At 37.8% G+C, this 27,197-nt stretch overlaps 1 protein-coding gene across 1 annotated transcript in view; it reads right to left on the bottom strand.

Moving 5' to 3' along the window:
- Positions 1-26,476, bottom strand: part of vegfba (vascular endothelial growth factor Ba) — a 61,132-nt gene extending 34,656 nt beyond the window's left edge. Inside the window, exons 1-5 of the mRNA XM_057850444.1 lie at positions 23,249-26,476; positions 7,191-7,242; positions 5,504-5,700; positions 5,349-5,422; positions 1,405-1,437 (exon numbers count right to left, since the gene is read on the bottom strand). Of these exons, the coding sequence (XP_057706427.1) occupies positions 1,405-1,437; positions 5,349-5,422; positions 5,504-5,700; positions 7,191-7,242; positions 23,249-23,326 (434 nt within the window). The 5' untranslated portion in view covers positions 23,327-26,476. The remainder of the gene's footprint in view (positions 1-1,404; positions 1,438-5,348; positions 5,423-5,503; positions 5,701-7,190; positions 7,243-23,248) is intronic.
- Between the last annotated feature and the right edge of the window lie 721 nt (positions 26,477-27,197).

Here is a 27,197-nt window from a genome sequence, read left to right as displayed (position 1 = left end):
ATCATTACTATGGTGACAACAGGATGCGGGTTGCCCCGGAGGATGCTGGGAGGGAGTCACACAGATACTAACTCACTGAGGGACATTACACAGAGGGCACAAATTTCAAACATGCGGTGGTCTTGTACACATTTTTTACTGGTGTATGACATCGTGCAGGTTGGTCTAGTCAGTGTATAGCAAAAGAACCCACGCACATAAAACCTGACTGTGTCATGAACCTAATGTATACACACATACAGCGTACACTAATACACGAGAACTCTTTATTTACGTCCACATCCAAACAGGAAGCGGGGCGATATAAATATGACAGTCCTTTTAGATGACAGTCTGTTTGCAAATCTAAACATGCTTAGCTCCTCACACAATGGTTTCTTTCATAGGATTTAACGCGTTAATGTTGTTGGGCTTTGAAATCTGTTAGGAAGTGTCCACACAGGCATACACCTGCCATCTAAAGTCATAAAATTCATTGTTTACACACAGGTAACTACCATAAATTTCATATTATAAGGCACACCTGACTGTAAGCCGCCACCCACCAAATTTGACACAAAAATGGCATTTGTTCATCGATAAGCCGAGCTCGACATTAAGCCGCAGCTGTCCTCACTGTATTATGGGATACTTCCACCAAAAGATATTAACTAGTAACAATTTGTTAGGCAGCGGCATCATATGACTGTCATAAGAGCAAATGAACCACCATTCATTGCTTCAAGAAACTTCATTTGGCCATCACTGCTCTCTTGGGGGAGAAAGACAACCTCTGCTGCCACCTTGCTGTCAACACTTTTGTTGTCCAACATGCCTCCTAGCATGCATTGCAGTAATACAGATGTAAATAATCAAAATGCATGTTCTGTGCTAGCTATTTCTTTAGTTACTGTTCTAGTTGTTTCATTAACTGCAAGTTAGGGTACTTGGTAACACTTTAATTGACAGTGGTGCCATTAGACTGTCATTACACAATCATAATTATGACATGACACTGTCATGAGCATTAATGAATGCCTATAACAGATGTCATTTTGTGTTATCCGGAAAATTGTCTTACTTTTGAATGGATGTAAAAGATCTACCCGGACATAAATGGAGTTAGTGACATAATTTGCCGGATGACACTCAATGACATCTGTCATAAGCATTCAGTAATGCCCATGATAGTGTCATGTCAAAATTATGAAGGTCTTTTGACGCCGCTGTTAAACAATGTGTAACCTTTTAACCGAAATAAATCAACAAATAAGACGCACTGGACTATAAACCGCAGGATTCAAAATGAAAGAAAAAGTAGCGGCTTATAGTCTGAAAATTACGTTAGTAGGAAATTATTTAAAATTATTTTTAAATGAAAAATATAGTTTAAAAAAAAAAGGGAGAAGAAATGAATATATTTACCTTGTTGGCGTCAGCGGGCGCTGTTCTTTTAGTCTGCAAAAAGATAATAAGTCAGTTTCAAGATGCAGTTAACGCAATGACAGCATCAGACGTCTAATCCATTTCAACGGGTAGGCTGGCAGTGATCATTTATGTAAATCACTTGTGTTAAACCTGTGGCATGGGTGCCAGATCCAGACCGCCACATTATATTTTGTGTGGCCCATTGAAGTACATCATCCACGCAAACTTCATGTTTCTTGCTAAAAAGATCGAGGACTGAATAAATCAAAGAAATTTGATGTTCACCCATTTTAACATTAAAAAATTGAAATAATCCATAAACAAACATTTTTTAAGAAAGAGGAAAAAGAATGTTTACTGTTTTTTTCTGTTTTGTTTTTTCATTAAAATTTTGATTTAAAAACATTTTGAAATTATAAACAAATAAAGCAAATAGGATTTAAAAACAAAATATTTAGTTTTTGCTTTTTTAATTAAAGAAACTAAATTAAAAAAAAGTATTTAATTTATATTAATATTCAATTTAATTAAATGTTTCTTTAATTTCATGTTTCTGCCCTTTTCTATTAAAATAGTACTTTAAAATAGGCTGTATATATATATATATGCGAATACAATGATCCTTTGTTTTTCGTGGTTAATGGGCACCAGAACATGCCGCGAAAAACCGTGAAGTAGCGCCCCCGCACCCAATTGTGTGTGTTCCATGTATTTATTCAGCTTCAGCATTGGAAAGAGATCTATATATATGAGACATGTTTTATTTAAAAAAAAAAAAAAGAAAAAAAAAGTGTATTATATATATACATTTTTAAATAAATAATAATATAATATATATATATAAATAATTATGATAACTTTTTTAACATGTTACTGTCCCACCAAATTATTTTTAAACAAGAATAAAGTAGAAAAATGCTTGTCTTTATTAAAGTCGAGTCCACTCAAATCCGCTCAAACTGCTCACTTACACACAAGGAGTTGCCACAGCAACTGTTTAACAAGCTAAACGATGAATGCCGATGTTTCGGCTTCCAGGCATCTCTGGCAAACTCAAACCTTAACGTCTGTCAATCATCGTTAACTTTAATAAGCAACTTCAGTGCACTGCCTGACCAAGAAAAGGAGCAGGAGGAAGAATGAGACTACGTGATCGGATAGGGAGAGCTCATCTGTATTTTTTTTTTTCCAATTGGAAAAAAAATCTGCGATGGACTGTGGGCGCGAAGTTTGAAGCGCGAAGTAGCGAGGGATCACTGTATTTGCTATCAAGAGGCTCATGAACAAAAACATGAATCGAATATCAAAATATACATAGACCATAACAACAAGGTGGTCTGGACAAAAGCTTGATGGACAGTAATAGAACCTATCCTTCCAAAAGAAAGAGAGGACTTTTTTTCCACTGGAAAAAAAAAGTTTGCTTCAGGCTTTTTCTATAATTTAGAAATCAGCAGCTGAGTGTGGATTTTAGATTTAAAAGCAGGAAAACAAGTTTTTTTCTTCTTTTTTCTCTTTTTTTAAAGGACCATATCAAGCACAACAGTGATTTTGACACTGATAGTTTGTGCTTTTGCAACACCCCCAAAAAAAGACTGAGAAAGTGCTTTTGATGAAATTATAATTAGCTGTCTTCAGCTATATAGCAATGAAATGTACCGTGAGTGATGCTGACTCACTTCATAGCCCGAGTTTAACATCAGCGGCTTACTCCATGGACTTCGTCATCTTCACAATTGCAACACACACTTACTTCTACATATATCTATTCCAATACCATGTTTTTGAAGAAAAAAAAATCTGACTAATCGTCTATCATTGACGGCACTGGATGTCAAATCCATTTGAAGTGGGAGGGATGGCAGCGAATGAATGAACGTTGATTCACTGCCATCCTCCCACTTCAAATGGATTGGACGTCTACGAGTGATAACGTCATTTCAATTCATAACAGAAGAATGAAATACCTTTCATCGCCCCACCAAACTGGCCTCAGGGCAGCCATGTTGGTAGGGACAACATGTCCATTAAAGTCAAATCACTGACATTAAAAGTAAGTCATAACTAGCTTCTTTCTCAATCAATTTTTTAAAAGATTATTTTATCAATGTCAAAGCATCTGGTATTTATTCATTTGCTGCCAGTGACGGCTTGAGATGTCCAATCAGGTGACAAGTGCTCCTTGGCGGCCATCTTACGTAGGGCAGTTGGAAACTACATCTCGAAAAGTACATATCGCGCAGCATTGGCACGTTATTTTTCAGTACTCATGATAGTGATGACGTCATTTTAGTAATATACATACCATAAGCGGATTTTAAGGGGGGCCTAGAGGGCCAGGCCCCCCTGGTGGCCGAAAAGTGTCATTGCATGTAATTGACTTTCCTATATATATATGTGTATATATATATATATATATATATATATATGTATATGTATATATATATTTAAAAGTTGTCATTAAAAGTGTCATTGCAAATAATTGACTTTCCTATATATATATGTATATATATGTATATATATCTATATATATATATATATATTTAAAAGTTGTAATTAAAAGTGTCATTGCATGTAATTGACTTTCCTATATATATATATATATATATATATATATATATATATATATATATATATATATATATATATATATATATATATATATATATATATATATATATATATATATATATATATATATATATATATATATACATATATATATATTTAAAAGTTGCAAAGGAATAAAAGTCCAACAAAAATGAATGAAATGAACAAAAAAACATTTTTATAATAGGTCGAAATTATTTTTCGAGCACCTTAGACAGTCATTTGCTTTGTATATACATAATAGAGAAAACAATATTTTTTAAAATGATTTTTTTCTTTGATTGAAAATATTTTATTTATAAAAGTGAAGTGAAGCAACTTTTTGTTGGATTGAGCGATTCAGATACAAATGTCCAAATCATAATATGGGCCAAACACAAAAAGGATTGCTTCAATCAAAGAAAACTTTTTCAATGAAAAATTAAGTGTTCATATGCACAATTTTTCAATCTCAAATATTTTTTCGCAATCAAAAACTCTATGATTGAAATGTTTCTTTTTTTGATTGAAGTGATTTTTCTTTTTGAAACTATATATCTTTTAAGCAAATTATTTTTTGATTGAATAATAAAGAGAAAAATGTCCTAGCCAAAATGTGGCCCAAACACAAATCAGCATTACTTCAATTAAAAAAAAAAAAACTTGACTTAAAAAAAAAAGAAAAAAAAAATCAAAGAAAAAAAGCTGTCACATGCATTTTTTTGAGTTTCAAATTTATTTTTGTATTCAAACACATTTTTTTTTTTTTTTTTAATTGAAGCCACTTTTTTTGTTTGAAAATATATATTTTGATTGAAGCAACTTTTTTTGATTGAATAATAAAGACACAAATCTACCTCCACATGGCTCCGCCCAGGGGATACAATTTTTGACTGGGGTAACTACATTGGCACGACACCAGCGGGCATACCAAATTCAATGGATGACGATCTTGGCGAAAAGTATTGCCTAAGCAGCCTGATTTAGAATTCCCCTCAAGAATGATGGGAAACAAAAAACGCTCATTGTCCACTTATTATTTTAAATATTCTTAGTTAATTTCATTGCTGACACTGCGTTTTGGGGTCATCAACATGTTGTGCCCCCCCGCCCCAAAAGTCAAACTTGGCCTATGATACATACATATACATACTCTGTTGGAGTGAGCATTCCCTAAACTTGTCCTACACCCGATTTGTTGTTATTTCGCTCTCTTGCAATCGAGAAAAGCTGAGATTCGCCTCTAATCTTGAACTTGTGTCCATATTATGGATTTTAGGGTCAATTCCACGAGTAGTGGAAGAGTAGTAGTAAAAATACAATGTGTGTGTGTGTGTGTGTGTTTTTCTTACCTGCACTCACACTGGCTGTGTTCAACAAAGGTCAGCGCAATGAGCTCATGCTTCATAAAGGAAGTCCTCATTAGCTAAGCACACAAAAAACACATGAAGCCAGCTTTCCATGTCATAACACGGATGTGTCCAAGATTTGCGTGCGTGGCGCGTACCTCCATGGTGAGCATGTGCGTGAGCGAGGGCACGCACTCCATGGCCTCGTCGGCGCAGCAGCCGCCGCATCTCCTCAGCGCCACGCAGGATGGTACGAAAAGATGGTGCGTCTCATCCGGCAACTCCCGCCAGACCTCCACCAAGGTTTCTCGGGGTTCGCAGCCGCTGCGGGAGTACACTTCCAGCCACCGGCGCACTAAGGAGAGGTGCGGAGGTGTCAGATTCGTATAGAGTGATAGGTACAGTGGGGCAAATAAGGATTTAGTCAACCACTAATTGGGCAAGTTCTCCCACTTGAAAATATTAGAGAGGCCTGAAATTGTCAACATGTGTAAACCTCAACCATGAGAGACAGAATGTGGAAAAAAAAATCCGAAAATTACATTGTTTGATTTTTAAAGAATTTATTTGCAAATCATGGTGGAAAATAAGTATTTGGTCAATACCAAAAGCTTATCTCAATACTTTGTTATGTACCCTTTGTTGGCAATAACGGAGGCCAAACGTTTTCTGTAACTCTTCACAAGCTTTTCACACACTGTTGCTGGTATTTTGGCCCATTCCTCCATGCAGATCTCCTCTAGAGCAGTGATGTTTTGGGACTGTCGTTGGGCAACACGAACTTTCAACTCCCTCCTCACCCCGTGCCTTCAAAATGATAACAAGAAACAATCCCAGAACCACACGGGGGGAACTAGTGAATGAGCTACAGAGAGCTGGGACCACAGTGACAAAGTCTACTATCAGTAACACAATGTGCCGGCAGGGACTCGAATCCTGCACTGCCAGACGTGTCCCCCTGCAGAAGAAAGTACACGTCCAGGCCCGTCTGCAGTTCGCTAGAGAGCATTTGGATGATCCAGAAGAGGACTGGGAGAATGTGTTATTGTCAGATGAAACCAAAATAGAACTTTTTGGTAGAAACACAGGTTATCCTGTTTGGAGGAGAAAGAATACTGAATTGCACCATACCCACTGTGAAGCATGGGGGTGGAAACATGCTTTGGGGCTGTTTTTCTGCAAAGGGACCCGGACGACTGATCTCTGTAAAGGAAAGAATGAATGGGGCCATGTATCGAGAGATTTTGAGTGAAAATCTCCTTCCATCAGCAAGGGCATTGAAGATGAGATGTGGCTGGGCCTTTCAGCATGAGAATGATCCCAAACACACAGCCAGGGCAACAAAGGAGTGGCTTCGTAAGAAGCATTTAAAGGTCCTGGAGTGGCCTAGCCAGTCTCCAGATCTCAACCCCATAGAAAATCTGTGGAAGGAGTTGAAAGTCCGTGCTGCCCAACGACAGCCCCAAAACATCACTGCTCTAGAGGAGATCTGCATGGAGGAATGGGCCAAAATACCTGCAACAATGTGTGAAAAGCTTGTGAAGAGTTACAGAAAAAGTTTGGCCTTCGTTATTGCCAACAAAGGGTGCATAACAAAGTTTTGAGATGAACTTTTGGTATTGACCAAATACTTATTTTCCACCATGATTTGCAAATAAATTGTTTAAAAATCAAACAATGTGATTTTCTGTTGTTTTTTTCCACATTCTGTCTCTCATGGTTGAGGTTTACCCATCTTGACAATTACAGGCCTCTAATATTTTCAAGTGGGAGAACTTGTGCAATTAGTGGTTTACTAAATACTTATTTGCCCCACAGTAACTTTTCCAGGAACTGGCAATTTACCTTCTCGACCTTCTCTGGATTTCGACGAGTCGGTGGGCCGCCAGTGAGCCAGCTGGTGGGAGAGAGGAAAGGTTCTAAGAAATTTTAGATTAAATGAGTGCGCACATCTGCTACAATTTACTTTTTCTTTGACTTTCAATACTTTTTCTAGTTATTTTTTGAAATGGCACATGGATGAAAACCTTAAAGGGCACCACGGACAGAAAGACTTGTAGTTCTTATAAGATACGTAAATATTAGTATGAGTTATAATAATTTGATATTCAAATCACTCTTAATGTTTTCGTTTTTATTGAATTTGAAAAATTTGTTAAACTAGTAGGTCCCCATTGTTGTTGACGATGCAATGCACTATGGGCAGTGCTGCCGTATGTCCACAGAGTCATTTGTTAGCTACATAAACATGTCGTCGGTTCTGCACTTCCAATTACAACCCGAGCGGAAAAGTGATGAGCAGGAAAGCACTGGCAATATTTCACAAAACGAGCAGCAAAAGCAATTAAATGAAGGTCTGCAGGATTTTAACACGCGTCTCCGCGTGACAGGCGCGGGCATAGATCACAATAAAATAGGGATTGCGTAAAATTGTTAATTGAACACACGAAAAACACGCAATCGCGAAAAGAGAGGCAATGGGAGAGGGACAACCGCAGTGAGTGACAAACGAAAAAATTAAGGCAATGATTCAACTAGCAATGAAGGGATATACAAACTGTCAAATGGCAGCAGGTCAATATCTCGGCAAGCCGCCTAGGATCGGTTTAAAGACACTGCTGATGAGCTGGAATTGTATGGAGGTACAACGTTGGGAACTCAACCCACAGCTCTGTAACAAAACAACCTGACTAGCAGCAGAATGTGACAATCATGCCAGTCATGCCAGTCGTCATACTAGCTCCGCATGCTAGCTAGCACAGCTATTCTCCCAGTCTAGCCCAACTGGGTCATCACCTCTAGCGTGAATTGTGCACATAAAATATGACGCCCTCTGTAGGTAAAAACATGTACTAAATATTAGAGATTTTTAAATCAATTGCGATAATATGTGTGTTTCTAATAACATATTTTAGTCAAACAATTGTGAACAATTGAGAACAATTGTGGCTTATTAGAGCCTACAAGTCTTTAAGTCCGAGGTTCCCTTTAAAAGGGAGTAAACTGTCTCGAGCCGACTAAATACGACATACATATACGTCAACAGAGATTAACATATAAAAAATAACAAATGTCAAACTAATACAGTAATGTATACATAATGCATAATAATAAAATTGGGTAACACTTTTTTTAGGTTTCTTTTTTTTAAACTAATTTTGGAGAATATAAAACATCCTAGTTTTCTTTAAAAATATGAAAATCACTGTACTTAACATATGTGCTTGCTTTATATATATATATATATATATATATATATATATATATATATTTTTTTTTTTTTTTTTTTTTTTTCAAATATTGACATACAATGAAATATGAGCGAAAAACAGATGACTCAAATGTTTACTTAACACCATTATGTTTTTACAAAGGATATGGCTAGTTGTGTGCATGTGAGTAGTAAGAACATAGCAACAAAGTACACAGCAGGAAAAAAAAATACTCTCAGTTTGTACTCTACACCAAAAAAATTGTTAAAAACAGCCATCAAAAGATCACCTAAAAGATGGAAATTGTTGTCCAATAGGGACATAAAAAGCGCAACAAAATGTGATCTAAAATAACAAAACTTATTTGCCATTGTTGGCGACACACGGCCAAACTATTTTAACAATGAATGATCACTGCAAGCCCATCCAGTTTAAATGGACGTCTACTGCTGTCATTGGCTGATAATAACTAAAATCTGGTAGTTGACAAGAATTTTGAAGTTGAAACTATTGTTTTGGAATCTGATTTGTATATTTTCTTTGTCACTGAAAAAGATACCATACATCCTACTCTTTGTATGATTTTAGGGCTGCAGCTATCGATTATTTTAGTAGTCGAATAATCGATGAACAAGTTAGAATAATCGAGTAATCGGATAAGGAACATAAAAAAAGTCAAAATACCTGAGGTAAGCCTCAAACGGTATAAAAAAATTAATAAATGAGGATCTGAGTACAACAAAAGAACACATGGCTAACTTACATAGCAAAAGTCCGCTAGCTTAAATGCTATAATAAAATGCTAACTTTTTTTTTTTTTTTTTTACAACACTCTTAACAAATGGTTCAAACACGTATTCTTACAAAAAAACGGCTAAATATACCAATGAACTAAATTACGAATGCATTAAAAAACATTAGCTCAAACAAAAACTTAGCTTATGTTTGTGTTAACAGGGAGCAGCTGGATTCAGCCTTGTGAAATGAATGTATGTCATTCTCACTGTTGCCAGTAGAGGGCATTGTATCCACCCAAATCAATAAACAAAACAAACCATTACAACGGCACTTTAATTCAACGAATACTCAAAGCAGCAAAATTTATTTCGAATCTTTTTTCTAATCGAATTACTCGAGTTGATCGATTAATCGTTGCAGCATTATATGATTTACACATATATTAGCTCATGGCGTGACAAAACATTGAAATGATGATACATTGTGATACTTTGCATCTTAAACGGTTATCGATATGCTCATTCCAAGAATCGAGATGTTTAAAAAAAAAAAAAAAAAAAAAAAAAAAAAAAAAGGGAACCAACAAGTTGCTACCAAAATATTCCACCATAATTGTGTCTCAGTTTACTCTATGGCTGCCATTGACGCTACACGACGGCCAATCCCTTAAGATCAGGAAGGGGCGAATGAACGTTCGTTCGTCTGTTCGCTCACTTTTTCCGGGGGCATTCACAGGTCGCTTTTTGTTCATTTTAGGGCATTTACAGGTTACTTCCTTTTGAGTTTGAGTGACTGCCTATTCATACCCGGGTCACTTCTTATTCTGTAACCCAAAATCAACAGGAACTGACTGAAAATCAAAAGGTAATAACGTGAAATGGCCATACGCGGATTTAATGGGGGGGCCAGGCCTCCCCTGGTGTCCGAAAAGTTTAATTGCATGTAATTGACTTTCCTATATATGTAAAAGTTGAAAAGCAATAAAACTGCAACAAAAATAAATGAAATGAACAAATATATATATTTTTCTAATGGGTCAAAATTATTTTTCGAGCACCTTAGACCACAGGTGTCAAATCGGTCCTCAAAGGGCCGCAGTGGGTGCTGGATTTCATTCCAACCAAACAAGATGAATACCTTTTCACCAATCTGGTGTTTTACAAGCGTAATCAGTTGATTGCAGTCAGGTGCTGCTTATTTTAGCAGAAGCCTCATTGGTTGAACTGTCTCTGCTGGATCTGTTGGAACAAAGACCAGGACTCACTGCGGCCCTTTATGGAATCGGTTTGACACCACTGCCTTAGACGGTCATTTGCTTTACATATAATAAAAAATAAAATAAAATAAAATAAAATAAAACAAAATAAAATAAAATAAAATAAAATAAAATAAAATAAAATAATTAAAATATGATTTTTTTTTACCAAAAATATTTTTTGGGATTGAAGCAACTTTTTGGGGGGATTGAATGATTTAGACACAAATGTCCAAATCATAATATGGCCCAAACACAAAAAGGGTTGCTTCAATCAAAGAAAACTTTTTCAATGAAAAATTAAGTGCTCATATGCAAATTTTTCAATCTCAAATATTTTTTTGCATTCAAAAACTTTTTCTATGATTAGAATTTTTCTTTGTTTGATTGAAGTGATTTTATTTTTTAAAATCTATATTTTTTTGAAGCAACTTATTTTTTCATTGAATAATATAGACACAAATGTCCTAGCCAAAATGTGGCCCAAAAATACATCAACGTTACTTCAATCAAAAAAGTTGCTTCAATCAAAAAAAAAAACTTGACTTCAATCAAAAAATAATTGAAAAAAAAATAAATAAATAAAATCAAAGAAAAATAGCTTTCACATGTATATATATATATTTTATGAGTTTTTTGAGTTTCAAAAATTATTTTTGTATTCAAACACGTTGAGTTTCAAATTTATTTTTGCATTCAAACACATTTTTTTTTAATCGAAGCAACATTTTTTAGGTTGAATAATAAAGACACAAATCTACCTCCATATGGCTCCGCCCAGGGGATACAATTTTTGACTGGGGTAACTACATTGGCACGACACAGACAGGCATACCATATTCAATGGATGACAATCTTGGTGAAAAGTATTGCCTAAGCAGCCTGATTTAGAATTCCCCTCAAGAATGATGGGGGAAAAAACCACTCATTGTCAACTTATGGTTATAAATATTCTTGTAAGTTAATTTTATTGCTGACACTACGTTTTGGGGTCATCAACATGTTGTGCCTCCCCTGCCCCAAAAGTCAAACTCCGCCTATGGAAATGGCCCAAAATGACCTCGTTGCCTGGCACTGGCTGCCACTGATGGACTTAGAAGTGGGAGGGGCCCGTTTGGAGTGGGACGGGTTCATTCGCTGCAACCCTCCCAGCTCAAATGGATTGGATGTGTACTAGCAATAGACCTACAGCAGAAGGATGAAGTTAGCTTGGTTTTGTTGAATAATTTCCTGACCAATGTATCGATAATCGTTGTATCCCCATATCGTGAGATCATCGTTATCATGAGCTTTGTATCGCATATCGTATCGTGAGGTACCAAGAGGTTCCCACCCCTAATATTAGCTTACTTCTCTAATAATTATGACCTGTCAATCAACTCGCCCATTTGAACTGCTCTCAAATAAAATCAAGTGTACTTCAGTCAGCGGAGTGTTTTTTCTTTCAAAATAAGTCTTGAACTGATGAAAGGATTTCCTGTTAGATAACGGCACTCATTTCGCCCCGCGGCTCCTTTTGAACACGAGAAGTGCGTTACGGCGTTAAATGACAGAACGGAGGCCGCCAGGTCAGGGGCCTCCCGCTGTAAACTTGTCTGTCATTAGCTATACTGACGAGACAAAATATTTGTCGTGGAAAAGTTTGGGGAGGGTTGCTGAGCCGAAGTGACTACCTTTGCCCCTTTTGCCCGCCCACCTGCTACAAAGTCTCTCATGAGAAGCAGAGAGTGAGAGTCGGTGCCACTGGGATTAAGGGTTCAAGAAGCAACCAACATTTTTACAAGGGCACATGCTACAGCTTGTGTGGCCGAAAAATCACTAGATCACCCCACGAAAAGTCATTTTTGGAGCATCTTAAAGTTTTGAGCTACTCTTTGATGTTATATGACCCTGTTGTATATTTAAGTACATTATATTATATATTACTATCAAATTCAATACACTGTTTGCCAGATAAAGCAACGCAACCTCAGAACATAACAGAGATGCCTCCATGTTCCATAGCAGGGACATTGTACTTACAGCGGGGCAAATAAGTATTTAGTCAACCACTAATTGTGCAAGTTCTCCCACTTGAAAATATTAGAGAGGCCTGTAAATGTCAACATGGGTAAACCTCAACCATGAGAAACGGAATGTGGAAAAAAAAAAACAGAAAATCACATTGTTTGATTTTTAAAGAATTTATTTGCAAATCATGGTGGAAAATAAGTATTTGGTCAATACCAAAAGTTCATCTCAATACTTTGTTATGTACCCTTTGTTGGCAATAACGGAGGCCAAACGTTTTTCGTAACTCTTCACAGGCTTTTTACACACTGTTGCTGGTATTTTGGCCCATTCCTCCATGGAGATCTCCTCTAGAGCAATGATGTTTTGGGGCTGTCGTTGGGCAACACGGACTTTCAACTACCTCCACAGATTTTCTATGGGGTTGAGATCTGGAGACTGGCTAGGCCACTCCAGGACCTTGGAATGCTTCTTACGAAGCCACTCCTTTGTTGCCCTGGCTGTGTGTTTGGGATCATTGTCATGCTGAAAGACCCAGCCACGTCTCATCTTCAATGCCCTTGCTGATGGAAGGAGATTTTCACTCAAAATCTCTCGATACATGGCCCCATTCATTCTTTCCTTTATACAGATCAGTCATCCGGGTCCCTTTGCAGAAAAACAGCCCCAAAGCATGATGTTTCCACCCCCATGCTTCACAGTGGGTATGGTGCAATTCAGTATTCTTTCTCCTCCAAACAGGAGAACCTGTGTTTCTACCAAAAAGTTCTATTTTGGTTTCATCTGACCATAACACATTCCCCCATTCCTTTTCTGGATCATCCAAATGCTCTCTAGCGAACCACAGACGGGCCTGGACTGTACTGGCTTCAGCAGGGGGACACGTCTGGCAGTGCAGGATTTGAGTCCCTGGCAGCGCTTTGTGTTACTGATAGTAGCCTTTGTTACTGTGGTCCGAGCTCTCTGTAGGTCATTCACTAGGTCCCCCAGTGGAGTTCTGGAATTTTTGCTCACCGTTCTTGTTATCATTTTGACGCCACGGGGTGAGATCTTGCATGGAGCCCCAGATCGAGGGAGATTATCAGTGGTCTTGTAAGTCTTCCATTTTCTAATAATTGCTCCCACAGTTGATTTCTTTACACCAAACGTTTTACTTATGGCAGATTCAGTCTTCCCAGCCTGGTGCAGGCCTACAATTTTGTCTCTGGTGTCCTTCGACAGCTTTTTGGTCTTAGCCATAGTGGAGTTTGGAGTGTGACTGACTGAGGTTGTGGACAGCTGTCTTTTATACCGATAATGAGTTAAAACAGGCGCCATTAATACAGGTAACGAGTGGAGCCTCGTTAGACCTCGTTAGACCTCTTTAGAAGAAATTAGATCTTGCTTGTTTGTAGGTGACCAAATACTTATTTTCCACTCTAATTTGGAAATAAATTCTTTAAAAATCAAACAATGTGATTTTCTGTTTTTTTTTTTTTTTCCACATTCTGTCTCTCATGGTTGAGGTTTACTCATGTTGACAATTACAGGCCTCTCTAATCTTTTCAAGTAGGAGAACTTGACTAAATACTTATTTGCCCCACTGTATCTATGACCACTATGGCCAAACAATCGGACATGCTTGCTCAATTGCGCTATTTGATCATTTAAATTGTATGTTCATCCACCCATGTCCTTTAGTTTGAAGGAGGACAAATGTTCAACATGACACAGATTTCAGTGAGCAACTTAATGAGTTTGTGTTATGGAACCACGATACACACAAAATACACACAAAAGTCCAATAACTGTGTGTGTGAAAACGGTCAAGGCCACATGTAAGGGAATGTAGACTTTGTTCAGTCGGCACTTGTTAAAGCAGGTCCACCCCCTTTTACACATACGCGCACATTCAAGTCAGAATGGAAATCTGTGTATTTCTCTGACATAATACCGTCTGCAGTACTCAAAGCAAATCAAAGGCATCCATTCGTATTTTTTATTGATGGTGTTGCACCAGTACCATTTTTTGGCTTCCACACAGTGCAGTGTACGGCACACAATAGTAGTAGTAGTAGCAGAATAGGTAGTAACGTGTTACATTTACTCCATTACATTTACTTGAGTAACTTTTTGAGAAAAATGTACTTCTAAGAGTAGTTTTACCATACCATACTTTTTGAACATTTACTTACTGTAATTTTGCACCTAAAATTTTACTCAAGTAAGACTGGCGTTACTTCAAAGTAATATTAACGTAATTTTCAGACTATAAGGCGCACCTGACCATAAGCCGCCACCCACCAATTGTGACACGAAAACGGCATTTGTTCACAGATAAGCCGCACTGGACTATAAACCGCAGCTATCCTCGCTGTATTATGGGATATTTACAACAAAACATCTTAACCGGTAACACTTTATTTGACAGCGGCAACATACGACTGTCATAAGACCAAATGAACCACCATGAAGCTTTGAACCAAATGACTGCAAAGCTTCATTGCTTCAAGAAGCTTCATTTGGCAATCACTGCTCCCTTGAGAGAGACAGTCAACTTCTTCTCCCACCTTTTGTCAACACTGATGTTATCCAACATGCCTCCTAGCATGCATTGCAGCGCTACAGATGTAAATAACAATCAAAATTCTTGTTCTGTGCTAATTATTTCTTCAGTTACTGTTCCAGTTGTTTCATTAATTGCTAGTTATGGTATTTGGTAACACTTTATTTGACAGTGGTGCCATAAGAATGTCATTAGACAATCATATTATGACATAACATTGTCAAGAGCATTAATGAATGCGTATAACGGATGTCATTTCGTGTTATCTGGCAAATTATCTCACTTTTGAATGGATGTAAAAGATCCAGCTGGACACAAATGGAGTTAGTAACATAATTTGCCGGATGACACTTAATGACATCGTCATAATCATTCAATAATGCCCATGATAGTGTCATGTCATTATTATGACGGTCTTAGGACAGTCTTATGACGCCGCTGTCAAATAAAGTGTTACCCGATACCATAACAATCAATGAAACAACTGGAACAGTAACTGAATAAATTAGCACAGAACATGAATTTTATGTGTTATTTACATCTGTAGAGCTGCAATGCATGCTAAGTGGCATGTGTTGCCTATTAACCCAAATAAATCAACAAATAAGCCACACTGGACTACCACAGGATTCAAAAGTAGCAGCTAATAGTCCAAAAATTACGGTTTGTAAATTTGTGAAATAAATAGCCCTACTTTTACTGTGCTACTTTGAGCTGGACTAGGGTTGTTACAGTTTTGCTTTTTATTCTACATAATAAAGATTTTACTTCATTTTTGCCCAAAGTGGCTCAACCAGTTTCACCAAAGTGATGTCGCAACAAAAATCACATGACTCCATTACACCAATCACACACAACGATAGTCACATGACACAAGCTTGCAGTCGGAAGTCCTATGATTACTGTATGTTAGCTTATTTAATCACGTGGCAACTTCAAAGCACGATAAAAATGTAACTATTTCAAATAGAGTCAATGCTATACGAAAGCGCAGATTTCAACCTCTCTGTCGGCTTTTATTTGGCACCAGTAGACCCTGGCAAACCGGAGCTATGATCGATTGAATATCATAGTAGGAAATGTTTTCTCTCCACTAGAGGGCACTCATGCTCTTTGGACGGTTGATGTTTTATTTCAGTAGATTTTTTACTTGGAATTTGATGGTTTATGTTTATTTTTTTTGGCCTAATACGGTCATGTAACAGGTTATATAGTACAGTATAATAACACTAGTTCATATAGAGAGAAAAAAAATATACCAGTTGTTTAAAAAAATATCAGACATAGTAAGCAGTTACTCACAACGTTACTTATTACTTGAGTATTCTTTTCACCGAATACTTTTTTACTTGTACTTGCTTAAATTTTTTGGATGACTCCTGACTGCATTTATGTCCAGCTCGGATCTTTTACAGCCACTGTAAAGTGAGGTAATTTGCCAGATGACACAAATTGATATTTTGTCATAAGCATTTATTAATGCTCAAGGAAGTGTCATGTCATAATTATGATGGTCTTATAACAGTCTAACGGCGCCACTGTCAAATAAATGGTTACCAAATACCAAAACTAGCAATTAATGAAACTACTGGAACAGTAACTGAAGAAGGTTGGCCTTTTTATATCAATGGGGCAGTTTGAACTCAGCCCTACATAGTCTGCCTAGCAACAAGTGACCACACAGATGTAACGAGATGTAGAAAGAATCAAGGCCGAGCCGTGTAGCGTCTGGTCTCATGAATGAGTAAAACATACAGTACATGAGTCAAGCCCAGCTCCCAGCGCGTCTCACAGCACCGAGTGTTCCTGATAGACGCCTCTAGACATAAATAAAGAAAACACTTGCTCATGAGTGTGAGGTGAAGACCAGGTCACGTGTTGCAATCACCCAGTGTCACATGGATAAGACTATCTGTGATCTTACGTGCACTGGGATTAATTAATCTGATGATAATTTTTAGGTGAAAAATGAAGTAATTCTATCTGGTTTAGTTAGTAATTGGGGTGTATATCATCAATTTGATCCTTTGAACAACAATGGGATGTTGCCAATATTACGAAGCCTGCCAGTTTGATTCGATTCTCATCGATTCAAGAGCTTTTGATGGATTTAATATTATGTACACATTTAACTCAATCTGCTACATTTCATCTGAAGCATTTTTTAAAATATTATGATTAGGGCTGTCAAAATTATCGCGTTAACGGGCGGTAATTAATTTTTTAAATTAATCACGTTAAAATATTTGACGCAATTAACGCACATGTCCCGCTCAGACAGATTTAAATGTCAGTAGAGTGAAATGCCCAATTGTTAATTGTGTTTTATGGAGTTTTGCCGCCCTCTGCTGGCGCTTGGGTGCGACTGATTTTATAGGCTTCAGCACCCATGAGCATTGTGTAAGTAATTATTGACATCAACAATGGCGGGCTACTAGTTTATTTTTTGATTGAACATTTTACAAATTTTATTAAAACGAAAACACAAAGAGGGGTTTTAATATAAAATTTCTATAACTTGTACTAACATTTATCTTTTAAGAACTACAAGTCTTTCTCTCCATGGATCGCTTTAACAGAATGTTAATAATGTTAATGCCATCTTGTTGATTTATTGTTATAATAAACAAATACAGTCCTTATGTACCGTATGCTGAATGTATATATCCATCTTGTGTCTTATCTTTCCATTCCAATAATTTATTTTACAGAATATATATATATTTTACAGAAAAATATGGCATATTTTATAGATGGTTTGAATTGCGATTAATTGCGATTAATTAATTTTTAAGCTGTAATTAACTCGATTAAAAATTTTAATCGTTTGACAGCCCTAATTATGGTGTATTTTACAATTTTGTTTCTGAACCATTGAATGCATAGCATTTGTTTCAACAAGACGGCATATTTACCGTATTGGCCCGAATATAAGACGGTGTTTTTTTAATCGAAATAAGACTGAGGAAGAGGGGGTCGTCTTATATTCGCAGTCTAGACATTATACCCATTCACGACGCTAGATGGCGCCAGATATCATTGAAGCGATGTTCTGTCATGACAGATCTCAGCTACTCTCCCCATTCGCGACGCAAGGTGGCGCCAGATATCATTGAAGCAATGTTCTGTCATGATAGATCTCAGCTACTCTCAAGTTTAACCAGTTTGCATTATTTTATTGCAATGTTTTTTCTTATTCAGATTTGTTTCAAGACTACAGTTAGTTAGACTTCACTTTGTGGTTAATGCAGTTATTGCAATTTTGTTGTTTTATCTCAATAGATTGGTTTATTTACATCTCAAAAACCAGAAGCCATTCATTTACGAATGTAATTTCACTTTAGTTTACATATTTAGAGGTTTAGATATTGAGATTTGAATGAGGCAAAATGACATGCTTTTTCTCTCAAATATATTGTTATAATCATTTGTTTCAGATGTATTGTAATTATTTTCTGTATAAAAAAATAATTTGGTGTTCAAAAAGTTTTTTTTCATACTTGAGTCTTGAAAAAGAGGGGGTCGTCTTATAATCAGGGCCGTCTTATATTCGGGACAATATGGTAATAGATGACAAGTAAAGATGTCCCGATCACGTCATTTTCAAAGTATCGGAATCGGCAAAAAAATATCGGACATGCCTTTTTTGATATATATATATATTTTTTAATTGTTTTCTAATTGTATTTAACGTTACAGACAAAATGTCTTACACTCATCCAGAGTCTTTAGTTTTGGCTTAAACTAGGGCTATCAAATTTATTGCGTTAACGGCAGTATTTTTTATTTTTTTAATTAATCACGTTAAAATATTTAACGCAATTAACGCATGTGCTGCACGACCCACTCACGCATTGTCACGTTCAATCTATAATGGTGTCGTTTTACCTATATATAGAGCTAATAGGCAGCATAAAATTAGTAGAGTGAACTTTGACAGTCTTTGGAGCCTTTTTTTAATTGGCTAAAGCCTTCGATTCCTCTCTCAACAATTAGAAATATTGTGGGAAGCAATGTGGGGAAGAAAGGTAGCAGTTGATCTTTTTCTTAACACCCTATGATATTTCCCAACGCAGAGAAGATATATCAATTGGTGCCACTACGCACAGTCATGGTTGCACTTCCCATCATGCATTTGGGCAGAACAGTTAAATGGCTACAGTGTCATTTACTGAAAGCTCAACAAATACACTAGATGGCAATATTTTGTCACAATATACAAAGTCACATTTATCCTTTAAGAATTACAAGTCTTTCTATCCGTGGATCCCTCTCACAGAAAGAATGTTAATAATGTAAATGCCATCTTGAGGATTTACTGTCATAATAAACAAATGCAGTACTTATGTACTGTATATTGAATGTATATATTCGTCCGAGTTTTATTCTTTTTTTTCTTAATGCATTGCCAAAATGTATATGATCGGGAAAAATTATCGGGAATGATTGGAATTGAATCGGGAGCAAAAAAAAAGCAATCAGATCGGGAAATATTGGGACCCGCAGATACTCAAACTAAAACGGATCGGGATCGGGAGCAAAAAAACATGATCGGAACAACCCTAATGACAAGCTAATCGATGTTTTAATTAAATCACTGCCGTTGACAGCGATAGACATTAAATCCACTTGAAATGGGAATGCTGGCATTAAATGATCATGTTTCAGTGCCAGTGAGTTAATTTATTAAAAAACATTAAAGCCGTTAGAACAATAGGAATTTTTTAGATCTGTTTCCTTAGTTTGTAAATTTGCAAAAGTTGCAGTGTGATCAATGTAAAAATAGTTCAATTTTAGAGAAACTGGTTCGTTTATCACCATCAACGCCAGCCAATGAGTGAACCAATCAATTAGAAAAATTCCTTGTTACACCATTGAAAGAGACAGACGTCCAATCTACTGTATTTGAACAGGGAGGGCTAGCATTACTCACACCCAATAAGTTAAATAGCAGTAGAAATAACAAGATGAGCCAATAAAAAACAATATTGTCAGATTAATGGCCAAATGGTTAGATAGTTGGTTCTTAACCTTGCTGAAAGTACCGAACCCCACAAGTTTCACGTGTATTCACCGAACCCTTCAGAATTACCGTAATCTTCGCACTATAAGAAGCACCTGACTATAAGCGCCACCCACCAAATTTGGCACGAAAATAGCATTTGTTCATAGATAACCGCACTAAACTTTGAGCCGCAGCTGTCCTCACTGTATTATGGGATAATTACACCAAACGACATTAACCGGTAACACTCTATTTGACAGCGGCATCATACTGTTGTGTATTGTGCATTGTGTATAAAGTCGAATCGTCTCAAAATATGATTGCAATTCACATAATAATGCTATTTAATAATGCTACTTTTTAAAATCCTGTCGTACGCACTTTAAAGGCTAAAGCAACATGAAGGAACTTTACCTTACTCTATGAAGTGAGGGGAAACTGACAGATTTATGATCATATTTAAGTTGATAATGAAGGGTTATATGATTACTGATTTAAACTACTACTCTGGCAACTTCATTGTAGGTAATAAGTTTTTAGTCAACTACTAATTGTGCAAGTTCTCCCACTTGAAAATATTAGAGAGGCCTGTAATTGTCAACATGGGTAAACCTCAACCATGAGAGACAGAATGTGGAAAAAAAAACCAGGAAAATTACATTGTTTGATTTTATTTGCAAATCATGGTGGAAAATAAGTATTAGGTCAATACCAAAAGTTCATCTCAATACTTTGTTATGTACCCTTTGTTGGCAATAACTGAGGCCAAACGTTTTCTGTAACTCTTCACAAGCTTTTCACACACTGTTGCTGGTATTTTGGCCCATTCCTCCAAGCAGATCTCCTCTAGAGCAGTGATGTTTTGGGGCTGTCGTTGGGCAACACGGACTTTCAACTCCTCCACAGATTTTCTATGGGGTTGAGATCTGGAGACTGGCTAGGCCACTCCAGGACCTTGAAATGCTTCTTACGAAGCCACTCCTTTGTTGCCCTGGCTGTGTGTTTGGGATCATTGTCATGCTGAAAGACCCATCCACGTCTCATCTTCAATGCCCTTGCTGATAGAAGGAGATTTTCACTCAAAATCTCTCAATACATGGCCCCATTCATGCTTTCCTTTACACAGATCAGTCGTTCTGTTCCCCTTGCAGAAAAACAGCCCCAAAGCATGATGTTTCCACCCCCATGCTTCACAGTAGGTATGGTGTTCTTCGGAATCAATTCAGTATTCTTTCTCCTCCAAACACGAGAACCTGTGTTTCTACCAAAAAGTTCTATTTTGGTTTCATCTGACCATAACACATTCTCCCAGTCCTCTTCTGGCTCATCCAAATGCTCTGTCGCGAACCGCAGACGAGCCTGGACGTGTACTTTCTTCAGCAGGGGTACACGTCTGGCAGTGCAGGATTTGAGTCCCTGGCGGCGCATTGTGTTACTGATAGTAGCCTTTGTTACTGTGGTCCCAGCTCTCAGTAGGTCATTCAATAGGTCCCCCCGTGTGGTTCTGGGATTTTTGCTCACCGTTCTTGTTATCATTTTGACACTACGGGGTGAGATCTTGCATGGAGCCCCAGATCGAGCGAGATTATCAGTGGTCTTGTATGTCTTCCATTTTCTAATAATTGCTCCCACAGTTAATTTCTTTACACCAAGCGTTTAAGCTATTGCAGATTCAGTCTTCCCAGGTCTACAGGTGCAGGTCTACAATTTTATCTCTGGTGTCCTTCGACAGCTCTTTGGTCTTGGCCATAGTGGAGTTTGGAGTGTGACTGACTGAAGTTGTGGACAGGTGTCTTTTATACCGATAATGTGTTAAAACAGGGGCCATTATTAATACAGGTAACGAGTGGAGTCTTTTTAGACCTCGTTAGAAGAAGTTTTTTTTTTTTTTTTCACACATTCTGTCTCTAATGGTTGAGGTTTACCCATCTTTCAAGTAGGAGAACTTGCACAATTGGTGGATGACTAAATACTTATTTGCCCCACTCTATATATATATATATCTATATTTATATCAGGGGCGTTACCGGGGGGGGGGGGGGTTTAGGGCTCTGCCCACCCAAAGAAAACTGGATGTAGTACTAACTGCAGTCTGGGCACCGCGTGTGGTATCCCATTCATATAGTACTGATGTGTTTTAAGTTTTAACCTTTGCGTTTTTGCCTTTTTTTACCTTTAAAAAAAAAAAAAATGTTGGTTTTGTTCCTAGGGGACGCTACACACGTACGCATATTTAGATTTTTTTTTGTTTTTGTTTTTTTTTTACATTTTATCAAAGTTTTCACCAGTGTTCATCTGGCTGGTGAGTTTGATGAGTTTTGAAGCATTCTGCGGGGGGTCAAAGTAGGGCTCAAAGCGTTGGCAGGAAAAAGAAGAAAAAGAAAAAGACTGCTATGGGGTGCTACATAGTGTATTTGGAATTTGTCTTCACACGGTATTAAAGATTGCAACTGTCTTTACCTGCCTGCCGATTTGGTGCATTTTGAAGCATTCTAAGGGGGTCAAATTAGGGGCTGCGGAACAAAAAATAACTACATTATTAATAAAAATAAAACCGACGAACCACAATAGGTTACCTAATAAAAAACATTGTCACCTGCATGTCCATACTGTTCAGTTATGGGTGTGTTCGAAGTCAAATCAAATCAACTTTTGTTTGTTTAGACCAAATCACAACAAGTTATCTCAACGAGAAAACAAAACATGTTTTAAGGGGCAGTAGCCCTACGCTGGATTTCGACCTACTTGAGCATTGTAGCTTTTTTTTGTTGTTGTTGCCCCCCCTCAGGTAAGACTAATGCCCACCCACACCTTGCATCCTGGTAACACCACTGATATTTATATATTAATAAAACAATACGAAATTATTTAGGGGGCCCCTAAAATAGGCCTAACGACACCACTGATGGACAGATAGACATATCCAGAAAAAATAGACTGTTGATAGATAGAGATAAATGATATGGAGTAAAGTTGACAAGTGGTCAGTGACCTGCAGCAGGATGACTTGCAGAGAGGTACGATGAAATGAATCACACTGTGATTATAAATACATAAGGAAAGCACAAGCATGCAAAGACACTATAGAGGTCAGATGGTCCACCGTACACGTACACGCACACACACACCATACGTTACCTTGGCGTGGGACGTCGGGATTGTGGTGAGCAGCAGGAATTGAAACATTCCTAGAATAACTTGGAGTATAATCCCCATTGTGTGCACGGGAGTCGTATAGAGCCGGCCAACTAATAATAATGATAATTTTGGATCATTTGTATCCAAATGTCTGTCTCTCTCTGTATGTGCGTGTGTCCTCCGTGACCGAGCAAAGACGCACCAAAGCCGGCGTTCACTCTCCAGTTTCCCGGCCGTGTAACGACACCCTCGGCGGCATCTTCATCTTCATCCGGAGGTGTGCAACTCTCATGTTCCTTTGGATATTCCTCTCTTAATCCACTCAATCTCCGGCATACCGGGACAAAAATGGTGATTAGAATAAAAAAAGACTTGAGGAAAGTTTAGCTTTTATACGAATAGTCGTCTTCTGTTCCTCGTAGAATCCTTCTTAAAGGGCGACTAAAAATGATTTGAAATCAATTAAAGAGGATGCTGGGTCGTGCGGAGATCCACCGCATGACGAGGAAGGGGCGGGAGGGAGAGCGAAGGCGCTGCCGCATATGTCGCTCCGAGCTCGGTCACACTGTCTCCATGATTTGGCTCCCGCGGAGCACGTCGCCGCTCTTAAATCCTCTTGAAAAATGACATTAATGATAACAAACGGCCTTGTCCAACTGACGTAGAACTAGTGAGGTTTGTCCGGGGGGGAGAAAAAGGAGGGGAGAATGAATTAGCAGCAGAGCTGAGCAGTCGGTGTTCATTTGTTGTGGTAGCCCAGCTCGTTTTCCCTTTTTGCCCTTGAGACACACACAGCGGAAGAAGCATTGCAACTTTTTTCCAAAACGGGACAGGCAGGCGCACTGGAATACAGGTGCTAGTGCGGTACTCGTGGCCCCTCAGCAGGGGTCACAGGGGGGCTGCATGTATGTATGTATGCATGCATGGGGCCCCTTGCCAAAGGGGAACAGGGCCAGAGTTGCCACAGAGGTCATGTCCTCTGTCACTCTCCCTCTATTGGAACGGCAAAGCTTACTATTGACTAGTTTCCACGCTTGCGTTTTAATTGAGGTTAACATAATGAACAATTAAGTAGGAAAAAGTGCCAAAACTCGGGCTGTCAAACGATTAATTTTTTTAAATCTAGTTAATCACAGCTTAAAAATTAATTCATCGCAATTCAAACCATCTCTAAAATATGCTATATTTTTCCATAAATTATTGTTGGAATGGAAAGATAAGACATAAGACCGATAAATACATTCAACATACTGTACATAAGTACTGTATTTGCTTATGGTAACAATAAATCCACAAGATGGCATTAACATTAATAACATTCTTTCTGTTAAAGGTATCCACAAGAAAGACTTGTAGTTCTTAAAAGATGAATGTTAGTACAAGTTATAGTAATTTTATATTAAAACACCTCTTAATGTTTTATTTTTTTAAAAAATTTGTAAAATTTTCAATCAAAAAATAAACTAGATACACTAAATACACCACAAGGTGTCAGTGGCGAGTTTTAAATTAATTTATAAATCAAGCCATGTAGTGTGTTTTGTCCCTTGACTGACGCCGTAGTTTCCTGTTTACTGGTGCATCCATTGCAATGGCGTACCGCAAGCAACACGTCACTTCCGCTCATTAATATTCATGACATTAGCTACTGTTGCTAAGTAGGGACAAGCAATTGTTTGTCCCTAATAGGAAATGAATGGAAATCGTGTACGAAGGAGATGTTTACAGAGGTAAACCTACCAATTCTCTCCGAAAATGATGTGCCTGGTGCCAAATTGACTAGCAAAGATGTGGAAGAAGATATAAATGTTCAGTTAAAGAGATGGCTTTAGTGTTGAAGGCTGAAAAAGACGAAAAAAAAAAAAAAACCGAGCCAACCTAAGCATAGCTTTAGCTTTTTTATCAACGCGACTGACAATGACATTCTCCTGTTTCAACAAGCTATCCTTTACCATCAGCCCTGTCTTTCTTATATATCCTTTAGTTGTCCTACGTTTCTTACCATCCTTGGGGGTAATTTAGTTAGCTTTGTGTAGCGATCGCAAATGCTACTCATTGACAGCCAACGAACACTTTTAATTTTTCATTGATAACACATCTTAATCCTATAATTTATTTACACTTCCCCCTTACTAAAGTTTTTTTTAAATATATAATAGAAATGGTAACAGTGGCAGTCAGATACCATTGTAATTTTTTTCAGGTCATTCATTGTCAGACAGAAGCAGTACGGCACAACGTTAAGCTAAAAAAATAAGTTAAAAATATAAAAATGACTCACCTCTTTGTCCTCTGAAAGACCATGCCAACCCAACATAATGTTTACTGCATATAAAAGGTGAATGGATTCGCCGAGCTGGTGTAAAAGTCTGCACAAGTTTATTTGGTCTTCACATTTTTTCCTCCAGAGTTTTTGGAAACGTATGAAGAAAACATCCTTCACGTGTCGTAATGTCTAGAGTCGTTTCTACAAGTTCCAAAAAAGCAATGCATGATCGGCATGTTCGTTTTTGAAAGATTATCGGAGAAAAGTAGCACTAATTACGTTGGGTCTATGCGAGGGCGGGTCTATAATGTCCCACTTCGGCTGTACTTCCGCTTTACGATGCGACGTCACGGTCTAAAAATAGCCTGCGTGCGGTACGCCATTCACGTCATTTGAGTGCTGGCTTCACAACGTACTTGACCTCTGGTAGTTTGTATGTTGTGAATAAATATTGCCATCCAGTGTATTTGTTGAACTAAACGAAATGTTTGAATAGAGTTTGACCAAAGTCTGAGTAAGTTTTATGTGTATGTTGCATAGCTATTTTGATTAGGAATGCCAGTTCTCTTTGCACTGTTGTTTAACTGTGTGAAAATAGGGCCTCATTAATACAGATTGAAGCGCTTTTGTTTTGTGAACGTTTTTTTCTTTTTTTTTTTTAGAGATTATTTTGTTGTGCTTTCACTAAATGATACTTAACGGTATGTTTGTTGTGAAGGAGTTGCCGAAGCTTATGCCAATAAACGGCGCGGTCCAATGAACGCCTGTGTCCACTCGTCTTTTGTAATATTCTGATATAGAATCATCCGAGGCACCTTGAAGTACATGCGGCGCCAATGCTGTTTACTCACATGATGCAGGAGTGATATGGGCCCAAATACACCAGATGCATGATCGTTGCGGTTCCGGTCCGACTCCGGTAAAAAATAGAGCCGGAGACAATCCGTTCCCATTATATCCTATTGTTCAACATATACCGGCCGCGTCAGTGCTCCAGCTTGACTGCGGACCATCTCCAGCATGCCGCAGCCCGCCGGATGGTATAGGCTATTTTCTATTTTTGCCGGACAAGCATCCGACAAAATGGGTGGAGCTGGGCCTGGACGTAACAGCCCAGTTGCTTATTCACGGTTTAAACACCAGCAAACATAGACGAAGAACGTTTCATCATGGAGGTGGAAAGTCACAAAGTGATATACGATGCAGCAGATTGTTATTATAAGGACAGCATTAAAAGCGAAGCTGCAAGGTGTCCTATTATGTGTGTTTTTCTGGCAATGATATCAAACACACGACGTGCTGACAACTTTGAGCAAAAAAAAAAAAGCAGCGTATCTGGAAGTGGTTCCACTGCAGAAATTCTCGTGCCCGGCGCACACACAATGTCGGTTTGTATACAGAGTCGAGGGGGAAAAGTACGAAAGACAACAGAGACACCCACAAGTTTCGACCTGGCGGTCTATTCAAGACGTTTCTCTTTCTTTCCTACATTTTACTTGACTTTTCATAGAAAAACCAACAGTTTGCGCTGGACACAGGAATCTGCAGTGTTGAGACACCAATTCCAAGAACGCTGTTTTTTAGTTAGTGTTGTATATAATTCGCTTTCCATTTTATAAATATTACAGATTAACAGTTGTTTATAACAGCTCTATGAGATGTTATGTGCCATATATTTTAAAT

Source organism: Corythoichthys intestinalis, chromosome 11, assembly GCF_030265065.1.
Source record: "Corythoichthys intestinalis isolate RoL2023-P3 chromosome 11, ASM3026506v1, whole genome shotgun sequence".
In the NCBI taxonomy this organism is placed as follows: Eukaryota; Metazoa; Chordata; class Actinopteri; order Syngnathiformes; family Syngnathidae; genus Corythoichthys; species Corythoichthys intestinalis.
This window is presented reverse-complemented; position numbering and strand designations above follow the sequence as displayed.